The sequence below is a fragment of the Triturus cristatus genome, chromosome 1_1 (genome assembly GCF_964204655.1).
Source record: "Triturus cristatus chromosome 1_1, aTriCri1.1, whole genome shotgun sequence".
Taxonomy (NCBI): Eukaryota; Metazoa; Chordata; class Amphibia; order Caudata; family Salamandridae; genus Triturus; species Triturus cristatus.
In genome coordinates, this window is record NC_140579.1 from 44,242,479 (window position 1) to 44,260,561 (window position 18,083).

General features: G+C 43.7%; 1 protein-coding gene across 1 annotated transcript in view; it reads left to right on the forward strand.

Annotated features, from left to right (window-relative positions):
• The window catches only part of LOC146869315 (complement C4-like), a 529,345-nt gene that overhangs the window by 405,793 nt on the left and 105,469 nt on the right, over window positions 1-18,083 (forward strand). The window contains exon 32 of the mRNA XM_085634104.1: window positions 8,080-8,139. Coding sequence (XP_085490230.1) covers window positions 8,080-8,139 — 60 coding nt within the window. The remainder of the gene's footprint in view (window positions 1-8,079; window positions 8,140-18,083) is intronic.

Here is an 18,083-nt window from a genome sequence, read left to right on the forward strand (position 1 = left end):
TCCAGAAGAACTTTGAAGGATCAACAATAAATCAGACTACAAGGTTTGCAGCAAAAGAAGGAAGAACATGCTGCCAGATCTTCTAGAAGCCATGGAGAAGGCTAGTCTTCTGCTATAGCTTCTTCTTCCCCCTCGAGGTAGATCCAAGGAAAAAAGACATCAGAAGAAGAGACATTGCTCCTGTTCGACATCGAGAAGCATTATGTAGAGGAGCATAAGGCTGCAGACTGGACACATACCTAATTGCTTGCGCTCATCAGGTACGAAGTTGAGACACTCAACAGTGAAGGAACCCATCAGTTGCCATCGAAAACACCTCCATCAATGATAAGATCTCAGTTGTTGATATTGAAACCACCTCCGTCTATGGCAAAGCTACCTCTGTTGATGTCGAGACTGCCTCCCCCAACGACGACCTACAACTCCATAATAGAAATACTCCCAAACATATTCTCAATCATGTCAAACAGTGGAAGTAGTGCTTTTGGGACATTGCTTTATGGTACATCTTCACCAGGGAGGGCCACGCCACCTAACTTTTCTCCAGATTCAGTAATATCTCCAATGCTATCACCTATAATCCTTGGCATCTCCTTCTGTCCTCACAAATCCACAGGACAGTCCACAGTTGACTCATAGACATCGTACTAAATCTAGATCCAGCCTTAGTTTTTTAAAATGGCTCTAGAGAAAGAAGCCAGTTTTCTCACTCTAGATCAAGAAGATCTAGTACAAGCCATCGTAGAACACTGTCTCCCTTATGAACAACAACCTCAATATCTTTAATCAGAAATTTTTCTTCGGCTTCCTCTAACACATTTTCACCATGACTATCTCCAATTGGTGAATGACTTGATAACTTTAAATGAGGTGCTTGTAAGAGGTGCAACTAAGTTGAACATTACTATGACTGCTCCTACTCCATCTACATCAGTCATCTTTGAAACCTTACATCAAAGAACTTCATCAAGACCTCTCCTCCCTCTGGTCCCGGGTCTTCTTGAACCTGCAATGCAAACATTCCTGACACCTGCACCTACAAAGTTGGCTCCATATAGGCTCTTGAAGAAGTATAACCCTCCTGACCAAGATCTTCTCTTTCTCAGGGCAGCTCCACCATCATATTCGTTAATTGTGGCTACAGCAAGGAAGTCACACATAGTAGCACCACTGTCTCCCATACCACCGGATAAGGAGAGCAAAAGAATAGTCTCTGTGGGAAGAGAAATATTTAGAACATCAGCTTTTACAATGCCCTTAAAGGTTACGGATAAACTCCCTAAGGAAGACAGGCAAGATTTTCAGGATGGCATTAATGAGAGAATGCTTGTATCAAATCAAATCATTAGTCCAGCTGCTGACATATCAGATTTATCCGCTCATGGTTACTGCCATGTTATATGGAGAAGCTCATGACTTAGACTAACAGGTCTAAAACCGTAAGCGCAAAATAGAACCCTGAACCTGCCAATCTCAGGAAAAACACGTTTGGATTTCAAACGGATGACGACATGCCACAGATGAAGACCGAATTGGATACAGTAAAAGGTGTGGGCCTAGAAAAGAAAAATATAATTTAGAAAGAGTCACAGGCCCTATGATAGCTGCTACAATCCTCAGGGGGTTGACACCCCTCACTGGTTGCACCACAAGCAGCAACATATCCTAAAGCAGTTATACAATCCAAAAGAACAGGAGGTCAACATCAGCAATCTGCAGCGGGAAAGACTCTAAACAATGACAATGAGTCACATCTTCCCCCAGATCTGTCAGTCACTCAGGTGGGAGGAAGTATTGTAACATGATTTTCAGAGTGGCTGCTGATAACTGCACACAGATGGGTCTTTAATATTGTTCAGAGTGACTGTTCTTTTCTTTTCTTTTCAAGTCCCCTTCCTCCAACCAAAACATCATCTTATCAACAAGTTCTATTTCAGGAAGAGGAGAACATTTTACTGCAGAAAAAAACAGTGGAGGAAGTTCCTTTGCATCGAAATTGATTGGGAGTGTATTCCTGATTGTTTCAGGAAAAAAGGATCAATACAGGAAGCAAAACATTTGCAAAGAAATAATGAGCCATTTTCAAGTATGTCTCCATACACTAACCAAGTTAGATCTTCTGGTAAAATATAATATATAGACAGTAATTGTCAAGATTTATTTAGCAAAACTGTCATCTTCAGAAATAAAGTCCATCCAAACTAGTCTCCAAAAGTTGTTGTGTGAAAAATACAGCCAACACGTTTCGCTCTCACTCAAGCTTCTTCAGGGTTGTAACATACAAAATCCAATAAGAATATATTTTTAGACATTCAGTTACACACTAATCAATTTAAAACACTTAGGCCCAGATGTGCATCCCTTTTTTGCAAAAGAGGGTAATAGCATGTACAAATACTATTAGCATTTGTGACTCTCGCTATTAGGAAGGGTGTCCCTTCCTAATAGCGAGTCAACATGCTATATGTACTAGTGTTTTGCAGTCGCAAAACAGTTGCAGTTTACCACCTACTTCAAGTAGGTGGTAAACCAATCGCAAAGGGGAAAGGGTCCCCTGAGGACCCTTTCCCCTTTGTGAGTATGTTGGAAAATATTTTTTAAGACCAGGAAGTGGTCCCAGAGACCACTGCCTGCCCTTAAAAAAATGAAACAGAAAAGTTTAATTTTTCTTTTCTAAATGCATCCCGTTTTCCTTGATGGAAACGGGCTGCATTTAAAAAAAAACAGCTTTATTTAAAAGCAGTCCCAGACATGGTGGTCTGCTGAGCCCAGCAGGCCACCATCCCTGGGAGGGCCTGTCATTCCCAAAGAGCTCGCAAATTGCGAGAGGCTCATTAATATCCATGAGCAATTTGCGATGTGTTATATTGCAGGTCGTACATCTGGCCCACTATTTTATAATTACAGACAACCTCCACTTCTGCTTCCAAGTAGGAGCTGTGACTGCCTGTGAAGCATGGTGGGATACAGGGGGTACTGTGACGTTCGTAAAGGCATAGTGCCAGATTTCTCGACTTTGCTTTGCATATCAGCCTGTTAGCTAACAAAGCTTCATATTCCCATTCGTTTTCCACTTTTAAAAAGATTTGTGGAAGATTTTCTATGGTCATTTTGTTATAGTGACGCATCTCTATGCAACTGGCTTTTTAAAAAAATTAAAATTCTATGAAACTGTAAATTTTATATCTTCTTTAGGCTGCAAACATATATGTAAGGTGCTATGGTACAAAGCTTGTTATACATATATGTATACTTTTAAAAAGTGCTCTGGGATCTCCACACATGGGCGGAACTATTCAGTGCTTATGACATGTATGAGGATTCTCCAGTGAGAGAAGTAGGATTACAGATGAGTAACTTTTCCTTCTTCAGGGGGGACTGTTGAGCGCTGCCAGCAGGTGCCCATCCTTCTGGCGAGTACTGTAGTGCCTCTTCCACGTTATGATGATTAGAGTAAGCCATCAAGGACAGTCAGGCTTGTTGAACATTGCCCCCTTGCGTGTGACAACGAAGCTTGCCTCCCATTTGTTTTAAAATGTTGTCACTGGGTAATTTCTAAGTATAACTGCACCTTAATATGTGATCTACACTATTTAAAATTATGTTTATATGTTAATTTCACGTTTCTCTATGTGATAACATTAACTTAATAATTTAAACTCTAGGCTCATGCTTTGCAGGGATGAAGAAATAGATAGACATGAATGTATGCTTTATATATGGACATGAGCACGTAGTATAGGATTTCAGTTTCAGCACTGAGGCCATTGTAATTTTATGTAATATTACCGTTGAGGCGGTGGGCTAAGATAATGTATAAGTTATCTGATGGAGACCTCTAGATCCATATTCCTTCCCATAGGATATTCTCCAGGTGTCAGACTTGATCCGGAAGGTTTTGAGCTGTAGCCCTGCACACCGTAAGGTGTCATCCAGCTTCGCGTCAGTGTCGTCCACAGCGTAAATTACGTTGGCGGTGCCTCTATATGCGCCACCTTGGAGCTCTGATGTCAGTTCTTTCCTTTCCACACCAGATAGAGCAGATCCGGTCAGAGCTACCCTTAGTTGTTTTCTGACTGGCTTGTTTCTGACTTTTTGTCAACGCTTTTTTGAGAGATTTGATTTCCTGGTGTGACAGTTTGTCCCCTAAGAAACCAACTGGTTCACAACCATATGGTGCCTGTCACCAGCAGATGTCTATGACAGACCCACACTTAGTGTGGTGCTAGGAAAGGGACCACACCTCCAAGATCTACAAGGACTGCCGCGAGCTCCTCGCCACCAATGTCAGACGACCCGATGAGACTCGGTTGCGCAGAAGGTCCTGTGACTGTTCATGGAGCCGCACCCAGCGACTGTAGTCACACTTGAGGTATCAGGGAAGTCAAGTAAAGTGACACAAGTACAAGTAATTTAGGAGGATGAAGAGTGGGCTTCCTTGCACACTTTTACAAAACACTACTGTCTGAACAGCCAGGTCCGTCGCGATGAGCTCTTCACCCTTTCGGTCCTGCAGGACTTTCTGGTTTAAAGTGACTATGCACACCAACCTCTGGGGAGGCATTGCTTGGGTATCTGTTCTAAGGCAAGGAATCTGCGGATAGATGTCTCTATCAGATGAACAAGTTACTTACGTGGGTAATGCCTTATCTGGTAAAGACTCCATATAGCCGCACACTCCTTACTGGCCCTTCCATACTTTCCACTCTGCGAGCTGATTGGAGTGTAAGGTAGACTCTTCTCAGGGCCTTAAGTATTTCACACCAGTGGTCAGTTCTTTATCGATGTTCTGCACTTATGGCGGCAGGTTCCGTCCGGAACCTGGGTGTGATGTTCGGGCCCAATCTTCAGCTAGACTTATTTGTTAACAAGACTGTGGCCACTTGCATGGCGCTGCTCCGCATGCTATGGAAAATTCTTCCGTTACTACTGGTCCATGCTCGGCCAGAGGTGGTACGTGGCATTATATTGAGCAGGTTGGACTATCGCAACGCATTGCTGTTAGGAGCACCCGCCATTTTGGTGGGTAAACTGCAACGAGTGCAGAACATGGCGGCTAAGTTGGCCCTTTCTCGGCGGCGCTCTGATTCTTCCACCACGGCGCTGGCAGACCTTCACTGGTTGCCTATCTCGCCGCGGATTGTGTTTAAAGCACTGTGTTTGGTGTTTAAGGCGCTTCATGGGCTAGGCCCTGTCCCGTTGCAGGAAATGTTCACGTGGTATGTACCTGCATGTCCTCTTCGATCATTGTCAGCTTATTTATTGGTGGTTCCGAAGGTTTTGAGGGCCCGGATGGGCGGACGGTCTTTTAGATTTGTGGCGGCCAAATGTTGGCACTCCCTACCCCTGTCGCTGAGAAGTATGGGGATCTTTCCTCCTTTAGGAAAGGATTAAAAACTCATCTTTTTCCTAGGTTAGGTTAATTTTGCTTGGATATTGTAACATCGCGTGTTGTTGGTAATAAGTCGAAGCGCCAGGATACCCTTTGGGTGACAGTTTTTGCGCTCTATAAATACGCCATACAATACAATACAATGGCGTGGAAAATCGCGAAAGTAACCGACATCAGCATGCTGGTGCAATACCTATATAGATCCTTTGCATGTACTTTCTTGTGCAGACACCGCCGCCATTGCTAATGTGGAGCAGAAAGATGCTACCTAACGGCATGCAGGAGAACTGCTCAAAAACTTCAGGATCCAGTTTGACGCCTGGGGAATAAGGTAAGGAATCTGCGGCTAGATATTCTCTAACGGATAAGGAGTTATCAAAGGTAAGTAACTTGTTCTGCAACAGCTGTAACGTTTTTATATTGTTTATATCTGAGTCACATTTTATATTGTGATGAGTTTAATTGGCAATGCCTTTTTAGCATCATCATCATCATTAGGTGACAGGGCTGTGACACATATTCCTGTGACATCACTTCCTGTGACAAAATAAAATGATTGTGCAGTGCCAGAACAAATTTGTGGCATTGTGCACGGCAAAGGCTGTGGATCCTCTCTCTGCCCCTCTTTCTGAGGTTCTCTTGTTCCTCCTTTCTTTGGCCCAGCAGGGCTCTGCTCTGGGCACTATCAAATGCTATCTCTCGGCAAGTTCTGCCTTCCTTCGGCTTCCAGATCAGCCTTCTCTTTTCAAGTCCCAGGTTGTTAATCGCTTGTTGAAAGGCATAACTCATCTCTTGCCTCCTATTCCTTTCGTTATGCCTCAGTGGGACTTGAATCTAGTTTTAACTTATTTAATGTGCGCTCCCTTTGAGCCACTTCACAACTGTCCTTTGAGGCTTTTAAGTCTCAAAACTGCATTCCTGGTGGCTATCACCTCTGCCAGGCGAGTGAGTTAGCTCCAGGCTCTTTCTTCAAAGCCTCCTTTTCTCTCTGTGCATCCGGACAAGGTTGTCCTCAGAACCCGTCCATCCTTTTTGCCAAAGGTTGTCACTGCCTTTCACATTGGGCAGACCATCACTTTGCCCACCTTCTTTCCGCCTCCTTCCAAAGAGGAAGAGAGGCTCCACCGTCTGGACCCAAAATGTGCGCTGTCTTTTTACCTGGACCGCACAAAACAATTCTGGGTGGATGACCAGCTCTTTGTTGGCTACGTGGGCGCCAAAAAAGGTCGGGCCGTACACAAATGGACTATCTCTCTGTGGGTCATTTTGTGTATCAAGGCCTGTTATTCTCTGGCAAAAAAGGAGCCTCCAGTGGGGTTGCATGACCATTCCACCAGGGCAACGGCAGCCGCTGCTGCTTTAGGGCGAGGAGTTCCTCTGAATGATATCTGTCAGGCAGCTAGATGGGCATCGTTGCACACCTTTACCAAACACTACTGCCTGGACAGTCAAGTCCGGAGAGATGGCTTCTTTGGCCGTTCTGTTCTCCAGGACTTTCTGGTGCGATATTGGTTCGCAGACCCACCACTGGGGTTGGTATTGCTGGGGTATCTATTCTAAGGTAAGGATTCTATAACTAGCGTGTTTCTCTCAGATGAACAAGTTACTTACCTTCGATAACGATATATCTGTCAGAAACATTAGATAGTTATAGATTCTTTACCGCCCCACCCATCCTCCCCGTTCTGCGAACTGATTTTTGGGGTTAAGGATATCCTTTCAGGGCCCTTGTTTTGTGCACCAGTGGATAGTGTCTTGCGTGGCTCTGCGTTTCTGGCGCGGAAAGTCGTGTACAGAACTGATGTCAGCACTCGAAGGCGGCGTCTAAGTAGCTACTGCAATGTCATCCCAGCGACACAACGCCAATAACGGACGCAGAGTCGACCGACGCCACCTTCCGACGCGCAGAGGTACTGCTGACGAAAAAGCTTTCCGGATCCAGTCTGACTCCTGGGGGTAATTCTAAGGTAAGGAATCTATTAACTAACTAATGTTTCTTACAGATATATTGTTACCGAAGGTAAGTAACTTGTTCATTAGTACTGGTGAATGTTAGAAAGATAAACCAGTATAACATAGCTTACATCGTATTAAGGGCTCGGAAGAACACATTCAGTTTCATATTACTTTAGGAGGGTAAAGGGATCATAAAATAATACTAAATAATGGCAGTTTGGCACTGTAGAAAATGAATAAATGAGTGATAAATGGATGTTCAGGCATCCAGCAGATGGTTAAGGGTATTTGAGAGATGACACACATTCTTATGTGACCTGGACTCCACCAATAATCTGGTGGTCTTGGCTCACAAGGAGAAGATTCTAGGGAGGGCGCTCAGTGCCAGTGTTTTGGGCGTACAAAAAGGTATGCATGTCTTCGAGGGATGCACAAGGAGACCCTTTGGTGGCAGAGTGGCTGTTGTGCAGAGCTAGCAGGTCATATTTTTGAATATTCACAACGATAACTAGAATTTCATCCTTCAGAAGTACATAATTTGTGCACCATGGTTTAGATAACATAACACTTATTGTTACAACAGGAAGAGAAGTTACTTTGTGTGGTTTGCTGCATATATGCTAAATATCACTAGGCAAATTCTCTAAATGTGAGCTTTTGATATCAAAGTAAAATCACAACACAACAATGATTTTAATATCTATTCTGAATATTTCTTTTCCCTGACCTAGTTTTCTCTCGGAAACGATTTGCATGTGGAAGTCCAAGGGAAAGGCAAAGCAACCCTGACGGTGAGTAATAATGTGTAAACTAAGACTGGATTAGCTCTACAAGGTTTGTTTTCACACCCACAGGTGTCACAAGTGAACTTAGTTCAATAGAACAGTGATTGAATGTGAAAAACAGGTTGTTGTAGCCCCACACAACCACACTCAATACATTGCTGAAGTGGCATCTGTCTTTAGGGTTACTAACGGTTCATAAACAGGCATCCAGGGATACAGTGGCAATTTAGAAGCCCAATGTTGTTCTTTACAATATCACACACAAACACTGTGTTCAAAAGTCCAAGGGAAAGGCAAAGCAACCCTGGCGGTGAGTAATAATGTGTAAACTAAGACTGGATTAGCTCTACAAGGTTTGTTTTCACACCCACAGGTGTCACAAGTGAACTTAGTTCAATAGAACAGTGATTGAATGTGAAAAACAGGTTGTTGTAGCCCCACACAACCACACTCAATACATTGCTGAAGTGGCATCTGTCTTTAGGGTTACTAACGGTTCATAAACAGGCATCCAGGGATACAGTGGCAATTTAGAAGCCCAATTTTGTTCTTTACAATATCACACACAAACACTGTGTTCAAAAAAAGACTCAACGGGCTCATCTCATTGCCTAGCACACGTAAAAAACAAAAGAACAAAATAATATTAAAATAGCAGTAATGCATGCTACGAACAACCAGAATGAAATTAACATTCCTACCAAAGTTAAAATGGCATCTAGCTACCTAACCCCCTAAAAGGAGGCGAAAGGAGGTGCAAGTGGCGAGGAGCAAGTGGCGTGGAGCTTGGCGTGGAGCTCGGAACGATTGTCGGGTTGTGTTGCGAGCAGTTACCTGCTCCCGCAGGTTTCCCGGAGGGCTCTCTCCCGCTTCCCCGGCTTTCTTGTTTTAACCGCGTCCTGTTATACGGGCGCTTCAAGTGGGGGCAGGAACGGCCATTGACGGCACCGCAGTGCTGCTGCGGTGCTGCTGGTGCGGTGCTGCGGGAGTAAAGGAACCTTGACCTGCGATACGGCCATTTTAAGCGGAGGTAGGAACGGCTGCTACCGTGGTGCTAAGACCCTGGGTGCTGTAGGTGGTAAAGGAGCCTTGACCGGCGGTACTGCTGGTGCAGCAGTTGCTGCTGGGTCAGAGGAGCCTTGGCCTGTTGCCTGCAGTCTGGTTCTGTGTAAACACCAAGGATACACTAAGAGCAGAGCCAAACCGAGGAGTGGAGTGGAGAGAAGTGCTTACATCTACCGTCTATGTGACCGGCTCTTGATCCCGCTCCTGCTACTGAAGGATTGCCCAGCCTTCTCCCTGTATTTTTTTGACAACGATAAATAACAACAAACAGCAATGAATAAGTGAGTGAATGGCGAGTGACAAGTGGTTAGAGGTACGAGACGCGACGTGAGCGACAGCCAAGGTTAACCAGACAGTAAGTCGCTGAGCCGCTGGAGTCTGTAATAAATCTGTAAATCTTTAAAATCAGTGAAATAAATTAAAGGGGCAAGTGATAATAGACTTTGGCCCTGTGGAAGCGACCCTTGTCCCCTGTACTACTCCACATGCTTAGTCTATAGCCCTACCTGGAGACTGGATATTAATCAATTAACAAACTAATTATTTATTTAATAAGTAACCAGTAGTACCGGTGGATTTAGTGCTGAGGTTGTGATTTGGGGGTATTTTCCTGGGAGGTTTTGGAGGTGCGTTTTGCTCCATTAAAGGACACGTTGGTTCTGTCACTGGCCCATATTGATTCTCTGAAAGAGGCAAAGTTTGCCTCACCTTAGAGGGTGAACTATGAGGTCGGGAAAGGAGCGACCACCTTTTCCTCCTATCAAAAGGAAAAGAAAAATACAACAAACACTAATATTGGACACGTTTAAAATAAAATGGGCAGGCGACACACAGCCCCTTAAACCATCTAAGGTCCACACATTTAGGAAACTGGGAAAATCGCCGTCAAAGTTTGATTTTATGAAAGATCCAATTGGTGCTATGCTAACAATGCTAACTAACTCATGTGATCTTCAAACTCCAATTACTCCAATTAAACCACTGAATAGAGAGAATATTATATCCCCTAAGCAAGGAGTAAGTGAACCAGCCCACCCTGAGTCTGAAGTTGAAGTCGAACGAATCGCAAATTCAACTAAAGACCAACTTAGCCATTGGGGTCAAATAACGGACCTAGAGATGTTAACCATCCCACTTTCTGGTCGTTCACAACCTGAGGACCCAAAGTGCACGAGTCCAATGATAGGAGATACTCAGCAATTATTACCAACTAGGCACCCAATGCCAATAGAAGTGCAAGTAAAAATCAGAAAAGCTAACGGAATAGGGGGACCATCTAATCTGGGCCAAGTAAATCAACCAGATCAAATAAATCAACCAGATCAAGAAGCTCCAAATGATCTAAATGGCGGTGTCGAAACTATAAGGGATGTCAATACCCCACTGAAACCGGATCTTAGTTTGTCTAAAATAAATTCCGTGCAAAAACTGGACCAGCCGAAATTTAATCAAAATAACAGAGATCAAACTAATAAGGATAAATACAAGGGCAACCCAGAAACTCTGCAGCGTTGGAGTACTCCATATCAAAAATATGTTTTGAATAGTAGTGCACAATTTATTAATTCTTATGACGAGGGAACCTACTTGCTGGCATATGGATTTGTGAAAACTGTGATTTATAACTGTAAATAGATCGTTTTTATAACTTTTATCTGGGGGCTTTAAACTGAATAGTTAGCTGGGGAATTGAGTTAGGCACACTGACATTTCTCCAAGACGCTGATCTTCCTCTCTCTGCCTCGCCCAGCCGTCTTCTGTTATTTGCTGCTGGAGGCGGTGGGCGCCATCTTAGGTAGGGCTGGGGGTGCGCTCTAGTCGCGCTGCCCTCCCGCCCTCCCAGGCTATTTAGAGTGCTTCTTTGAAGCCCTCGTTGCCTAATTAGAGCTCTCCCTAGTGAGAGACGCTAGGGCTGCGAGCGATCTTACCTGGAACCTACTTGCTGGCATATGGATTTGTGAAAACTGTGATTTATAACTGTAAATAGATCGTTTTTATAACTTTTATCTGGGGGCTTTAAACTGAATAGTTAGCTGGGGAATTGAGTTAGGCACACTGACATTTCTCCAAGACGCTGATCTTCCTCTCTCTGCCTCGCCCAGCCGTCTTCTGTTATTTGCTGCTGGAGGCGGTGGGCGCCATCATAGGTAGGGCTGGGGGTGCGCTCTAGTTGCGCCGCCCTCCCACCCTCCTCACACCCTATATAATGTGCATCCCGGCCAGAAGGCGCAGCGGGCTGGCGCAGCGGGCGCGCCGGATGCACGCCGAAGCCGCGCCAAAGCCAAGCCCGTCTGCGCCCGTCCGCGACCGGACAAGGCCCAGGGCCTCAACCCTTGGCCCTAATCGTAAGTGGATCTGGAGTAGGAGTGACTTAGTAAGTTTTTCCTCGATTGTGTGCACTTAAGGCCACCATAGTGTAAGGGTAGGGGAGAACGAAGGTTGTAGCCATTGTCAATTCCGCTTCAGCCCAGCCCTACCAGACACCAGGGCAAGCAATCCCTCGCTGTCCTGCGGCCTCGTTAATGTGAGGTCGCTTAGCTGTCACAAACATGACATATATGACCTTCTCACTGATAAACACTATGATCTGTTGTTTATTACTGAAACGTGGCTAGACGCCAATTCCGATCCTGATATCATCCAGGCCTTACCTGATGATTATCAGATGGTGCGCTTGGACAGACCGATAGGCAGAGGAGGCGGGATTGCGATCGCCTTTAAACAACGATGGCCTTGCAAACTTGAACTAGTTGACCTGGCGGGATGTGAAGCGGGTGTTTTCTCCAAAACAATCGATGGGAGCATGACTGTAAAGGGCCTGCTAATCTATCGCCCACCGGGACCTATGGCCAGCTTTAAAGGAAATCTCTTAGAGTGGGTAACAGAAACAGCGATACGGAGAGACAAGTTTTTGCTGTTGGGAGATTTAAACATCCACCTGCAAGATGCACTAGATAAAGGGGCGGTGGAGTTCCGGGAAGAACTTCACACCCTACAGCTAGAGCTAAAAGGTCAGCTGCCAACACACAATCGTGGGCACCTGTTAGACCCAATATTCGCCAACTGGGAGGGTGTTTTAGCCGCTCCCCCAGTGCCCCTGCCCTGGACAGATCATTTTTTCGTTCCGTTCACTATTTACTTGTCCAAGCATAAAGCTAGCGCTCCCACCCCTCTCAACTACCCTCGACGTAGGTGGGCAAGATTCTCCCTGCGAGAGTTTAATAAGGCTCTCACTGTGGAAGGGCCCCCAGGAGGAAATGACGTGACAACGGCAAATAAATTGCTCATTGACCGTATCACGACTGCTCTAGACCACACAGCCCCATTGGGTTGGTCAACTATAGCTGTCCACAGACAAAGAACTGCTCCCTGGTTCAGCGAGGCACTGCGCTGTGCCAAAAGGGACTGCAAACGAGCAGAAAGACAATGGAGAATGACTTATGATGATCGGACGAAGGAGGCCTACCTTACAAAGAGACGATTCTATCATAATAAAATCCGGATAGAAAAAGCCACCTACTATGCAGACAAAATTAATGGGGCAGAAAACTCGGCCAGAGAATTGTTTAGTATATATAAATCCCTATCCACCCCAAAAACCGTTACTGGTGATGAAGATTACTCAGTAACTGCATGTAATCGTATTGCCAACTACTTTGGAGACAAAGTGCGTAAGATTTATTCCGCTTTTCCTGACACGCCACCCCTAGCGGAAGAACCTGCAGACTTAGTAGGAGCTGAAGTCGATCCAGATCTGCTACTTCACTTCACCACTCCTCCCTCGGAGGATCTTGTCAAAATCTGCAGATCCGTCAGATCCGTCAGATCTGGCTCCCCACGCGATCCTGCTTCCCCAAAAAGGTTGAATGACAGCCTAGAGACACTAGAACCCTACATCAGGCATTTGCTAGATGTCTCCTTTCGTTCCAGTTCTTTACCTGAGGACTGGAAACAGGCTGTGGTGCTTCATCTCCGGAAGAAGCCCAATATTGGCTTCGACAAGCTGGATAACCTACGCCCCATCTCTCTCCTGCCTTATTTTTCGAAGATAGCTGAGAAGGTAGTAAATAAGCAGCTAATGAAATTTGTGGAGGACAGCAACCTCCTTCATTCGACTCAATTCGGGTTTCGGCCACGCCATTCCACGGAGTCCGCCCTTCTTAGGGCTTCCGAAACCCTCAGGCAGGGCGCTGACGAGGGTCAAACTATGGCTCTCATCCTTTTAGATCTTAGCGCGGCGTTCGACACTGTGGCACATTCCATCTTGCTACAGTGTCTGAGCAAAGGTGGGGTGAGAGGGGCAGCGCTGAAATGGATTTATTAATTTCTCATAGGCCGAGGCTTCCAAGTGAGGCAGGGTGACTATTACTCTGAGCGAATCGCTCTGGACCAGGGGGTACCGCAGGGCTCGTCCCTGAGCCCAACACTTTTTAACCTTTATGTAGCCCCGATTTCCTCCTTGGTAGAGAGCTACGGCCTCCGAATGGTATCCTATGCCGACGACACGCAGCTGGTGATCTCCCTGTCGCGCGCACCCGATCTTTCGGCGGACACCTTCAGAGCCTATATGCAAGACCTAGCTGCTTGGATGTCCGCTAATTGCCTGAAGCTTAACGGAAATAAGACCGAGGTGCTTGTCGTAGGGGGAGACCGTTCTGCGTGGACGTCGGCATGGTGGCCTCCATGCCTAGGCTCAACACCTATCCCGTGCCTGAAAGCAAAGAACTTGGGCATCTGGTTCGACTCCGACCTATCCTTCGGCCCTCAGATCAACCGGGTGGTCGGATCATGCTTTGGGACCCTCAAAAGTCTCAGGAAGGCACTGAAGTTTCTACCGGTAAAGGCCCGTCAAACCCTTGTGCATGCATTAGTCACCTCAAAGATGGATTATGGCAACCTACTCTATCTAGGGACTCTGAAAAAGAATTTGAGCCGTTTACAGGTCCTACAGAATGCTGCTGCTAGGCTAGTACTTAGACCCAGAAGAGCCGCATCTTCGGTGGCCCTTCGGTCCTTGCACTGGCTCCCGATCAGAAGTAGGGTTGATTTCAAAGCCCTCTGCATGACGCCTTATGAACCGTCCCGCTCCCTCAGATCTTCTGGCTCAGGACGCCTTGTTGTCCCCAAGGTATCTAGAGCACGGATGGGCGGAAGATCCTTTAGGTACCTTGCAGCCGTCAGATGGAACACATTACCCTTATCACTGCGTCTTGAACCATCTGAACTAATCTTTAGAGCCAAGCTCAAAACTGCACTATTCGATCAGTAAAGTATCCACATCTGTAGGTTCCGGTTAGCAGCCGCTCCTTAGCGCGGGGACACGCCGCTGTGCGTCACCAAGCGCTTTACAAAACTCCCTAAATAGAAAATAGAAAATAGGTACCAGGAAGTGGAAACACTGGAGCAATTTGGGATTTATTTTTCAAAACCTCGCAATTAACCTTGGAAGGCTTAACATATCAGTCCAACAAAATGGAGGTCCAAAAAGATCTCCTGAGCACTATGGCTTCCTCTGTTGCCGGAATTGAGCAGAAGATGACGCTAAATAATTTTAATAGTAAGGGCACAATCTTAGCCAATATCTACATATGCAGAGTGTAGTTGTGCCCCACTAATTAACAAATTGGCTACCATTCCGGATGTTTTAAAAACAATAATTGACGATGTAAAAGGGACATTTTCTACTGTGGGAACTCAACCCACTAAGATTGACTGCCATTCTAAAGATACAATAAAAAGTAAAGACAATAATGTGGTTGCTAAAGAAAAAACAGTTGATATAACAAAAGACCAAGAAGTAATAAACTTATGTTCATCACAATCAACAGTGACAGACGCAGCTCCGGAAGTTCATCTAACAAAAAGAAAGAGAAAAAAACTGCGGAAAGCAAGAAACAAAGTTTCTAAAAGTACAAAAAATACAAACACATCGAGTATAGTGAGATTGAACACAGGAAATAACCACGACCAAATATCAGATTGCGAAGGTGATGGTAAACAAATGTCTCCAACAAAACCTTTTTACCCTCTATTTAATAAGGATCTAATGGAGGTTCAAGCAGTTATGAAAAATAAATGTTCAAATAAGCAAGCTGATAGTATAAAAATGTCAGAGAATGGGAAAAATCAGTCCATAGAAATGCTGCAAATGGAGGAAAATAATAAACAGGAGGAAAATAAATTCACAATTGGAAACAAAAAGATCAAAGAGTGAGAGTACCAGTGGGGATGAAACGAATAGAGATTTGTTAAAAATCGGGAAGGATATTAAATTACCACAAGATCTGGGAACCGAAAAGAAGCAGTTATACAATCATCAACAATCATGGTCTCAAACTGTTAGTAATCATAATGGAAGGTTTACTGAGCATGCTCAAGGTGATAAAAGCCTGCAACAAAGGGAATTAAATAATCCAGATCAAAAGGATGGAGCGGTGCAGGTAATATTTACGCCGGAATATAAATCTAGGGGTAACAATGATATTCTGAATCGTGGAAACATATTAAAATTGTGCAATGCAGTACCCGCATTGAAGAAAATCAAATGTACAGATATAGAATCAATTGAATTCTTCACAATTAAGAACAATAATCAAGAATCGACATTAGTAACTTGGACATCATCTACTGCTTCTAGTCTTATTATGCAAGAACATAAACTCTTTCAGGACTGGGGAATAAAAATAACAACTCCCCCTCAACCTTCCTATCCTAGCCCCTTTGTTTCATCAAAATTACAAAATCATAATCAAATGAGAACTGAGAAAATAATAAGAAGTACTCAGTATTAAAAAACCCCATAGGAATGACCAACGGGCATCTTTTAAAATCATTAGAGGAAAAAAAAGGAGACCCACTACTTTACACTGTCAAATAAGGTTGGTTAACAGCAGCTCTCCATAATGTCAGGCAGGACTGACATCTATTAACTGAAGTGCCTTTAAGGGGGCCAACAATCATGAACGAAAGGGTCCGATTATGTCCTTGAAATATAAATGGAGTTCAAGCAAAGATTCAAAATAATCAACTAGCTACCCTGTGTTGTTTTCAAATCATTTGTTTACAAGAGACTTGGGCTTTAGTCCCTTTTAGATTAGAAGGGTATAAAGGCTATTACTCATTAGCTAGGAGAACTAGTAACTATGGCAGACCAAGTGGGGGTCTGGCCACTTTTATATCAACTGATCTAAAAATAGAAAGTGAAATGGACTCACAAAGTCAAAAGGATTATCTAATTGTTAAAATACGATACAAGGAACAAAATATAACTAAAACTCTTGTAATAATTAACATATACATTCATCCCGATATTAAGACACGAAGATCCATGGCGACCAATTTGATAATTATGATATTGCAGCTACTGGATAATGATACCCAACCTGAGCTCATTATTACCGGAGATTATAACATGAATATGCTATGGTTTTACGTTAGAGATGTTGATATACAAAGGCAAAATTACTTATGGTCAATTCCAAGTTTTTTATTAACAACGGTTACGAGGGAACAAAACAATGAAAAAATGGCTAAGACTCTTGTAAAAGAATTAGAAACTATAGGTCCAAGAGTGCTAAATGGTCGATTTCCTCAGGATTCACCACCTGCATGGACTTTCCAAGCTGGGGATTACAGGTCTAGAATAGATTATACCACAGCATCGTTGAATCTATTTCATAAAATCTTTTCTTACCAGATAGAGAGAACAGATATAAGCGACCATGACCAACAACTAATTGAGTTAAACCTAAATGGCCTAAGATATGAAAACCATATGACACTTCCGGGAGAAATAGCGACAGTAAACTATAAGAAACTTTATTGGTCAGATAGCATCAAAGATTCTATTACAAACACTGCGCAGGCAATTGTTGATTTTTACTTTGAACGAGATTACTCAAACGCTGTTGAAAAATGGTCTCTCTTCACCAAGGAATTAATTACCAGTCAATCTAAAAAATATGCTAACAAAGGTCAGTGGAGAAATAAACCAGCACGTTCATTGGTGAAAATTTCGTTTGAAAGCCATCAATTAAAAAAAGAACGTAACAGAATCTTGAGACTGGTAAAAAAGTTCCCAGTTAATTTAGCTTACATAGTGAAACTTAAAAGGATAAATAAAGAAGGTAGGAAAATGGTCTGGAAGGACAAAATGTAAGAAAAGCAATTGTTGTGGGCGAAAGCTCTATATGCTTGCAAAAGGAGTAATTCAGGAGACTTCTGGATTTTAGTAAACAAACTGAGTAGATCTAGAAGCAAATCTACTTCATCAACAGTGACTGAATCTGAATGGGTATCGTTTATAGATATGCATTTGAATCCTACCCCTAACATGGCTAAGAATCCTACTGATAGGGCAATAAAAGGAATAGGAGGAGAAAAGAATAACAACTCAATAGACATAACAGAAAACCAAGTATGTAAATTAATAAAGACTCAGAGATCCAATGGTGCCCAGGCCCTAATGGGATTCCTGCAGTGTTGTATAAGAAGGAATCTTCATATTGGTCAAGCTATCTAACCCCAGTTTTTAACCACGCTCTCCAATCAAAAACAGTTCCGGAGTCATGGAAGGGATCTATTATTTCTCCTATATATAAAAGTGGGAACTGGTCCCTCCCATCCAATTACAGACTAATCACGCTCCAAGATATTGGAGCTAAATTATTTGCATCGGTTCTACTTAAGGAATTAATTGACTGGGCTAATGAAAATCATTTAATTCCAAAAAAACAATCGGGTTTTGTACAAGGGCAAGGTACAACAAGAAATGTGATAACACTGGGAATCTTAATGGAAAAATATAAAATAAAAAAACAGCCATTATATTTATGTTTTGTTGATTTTAAAGCTGCCTTTGACTGTGTGAATAGGCAGGTTTTATG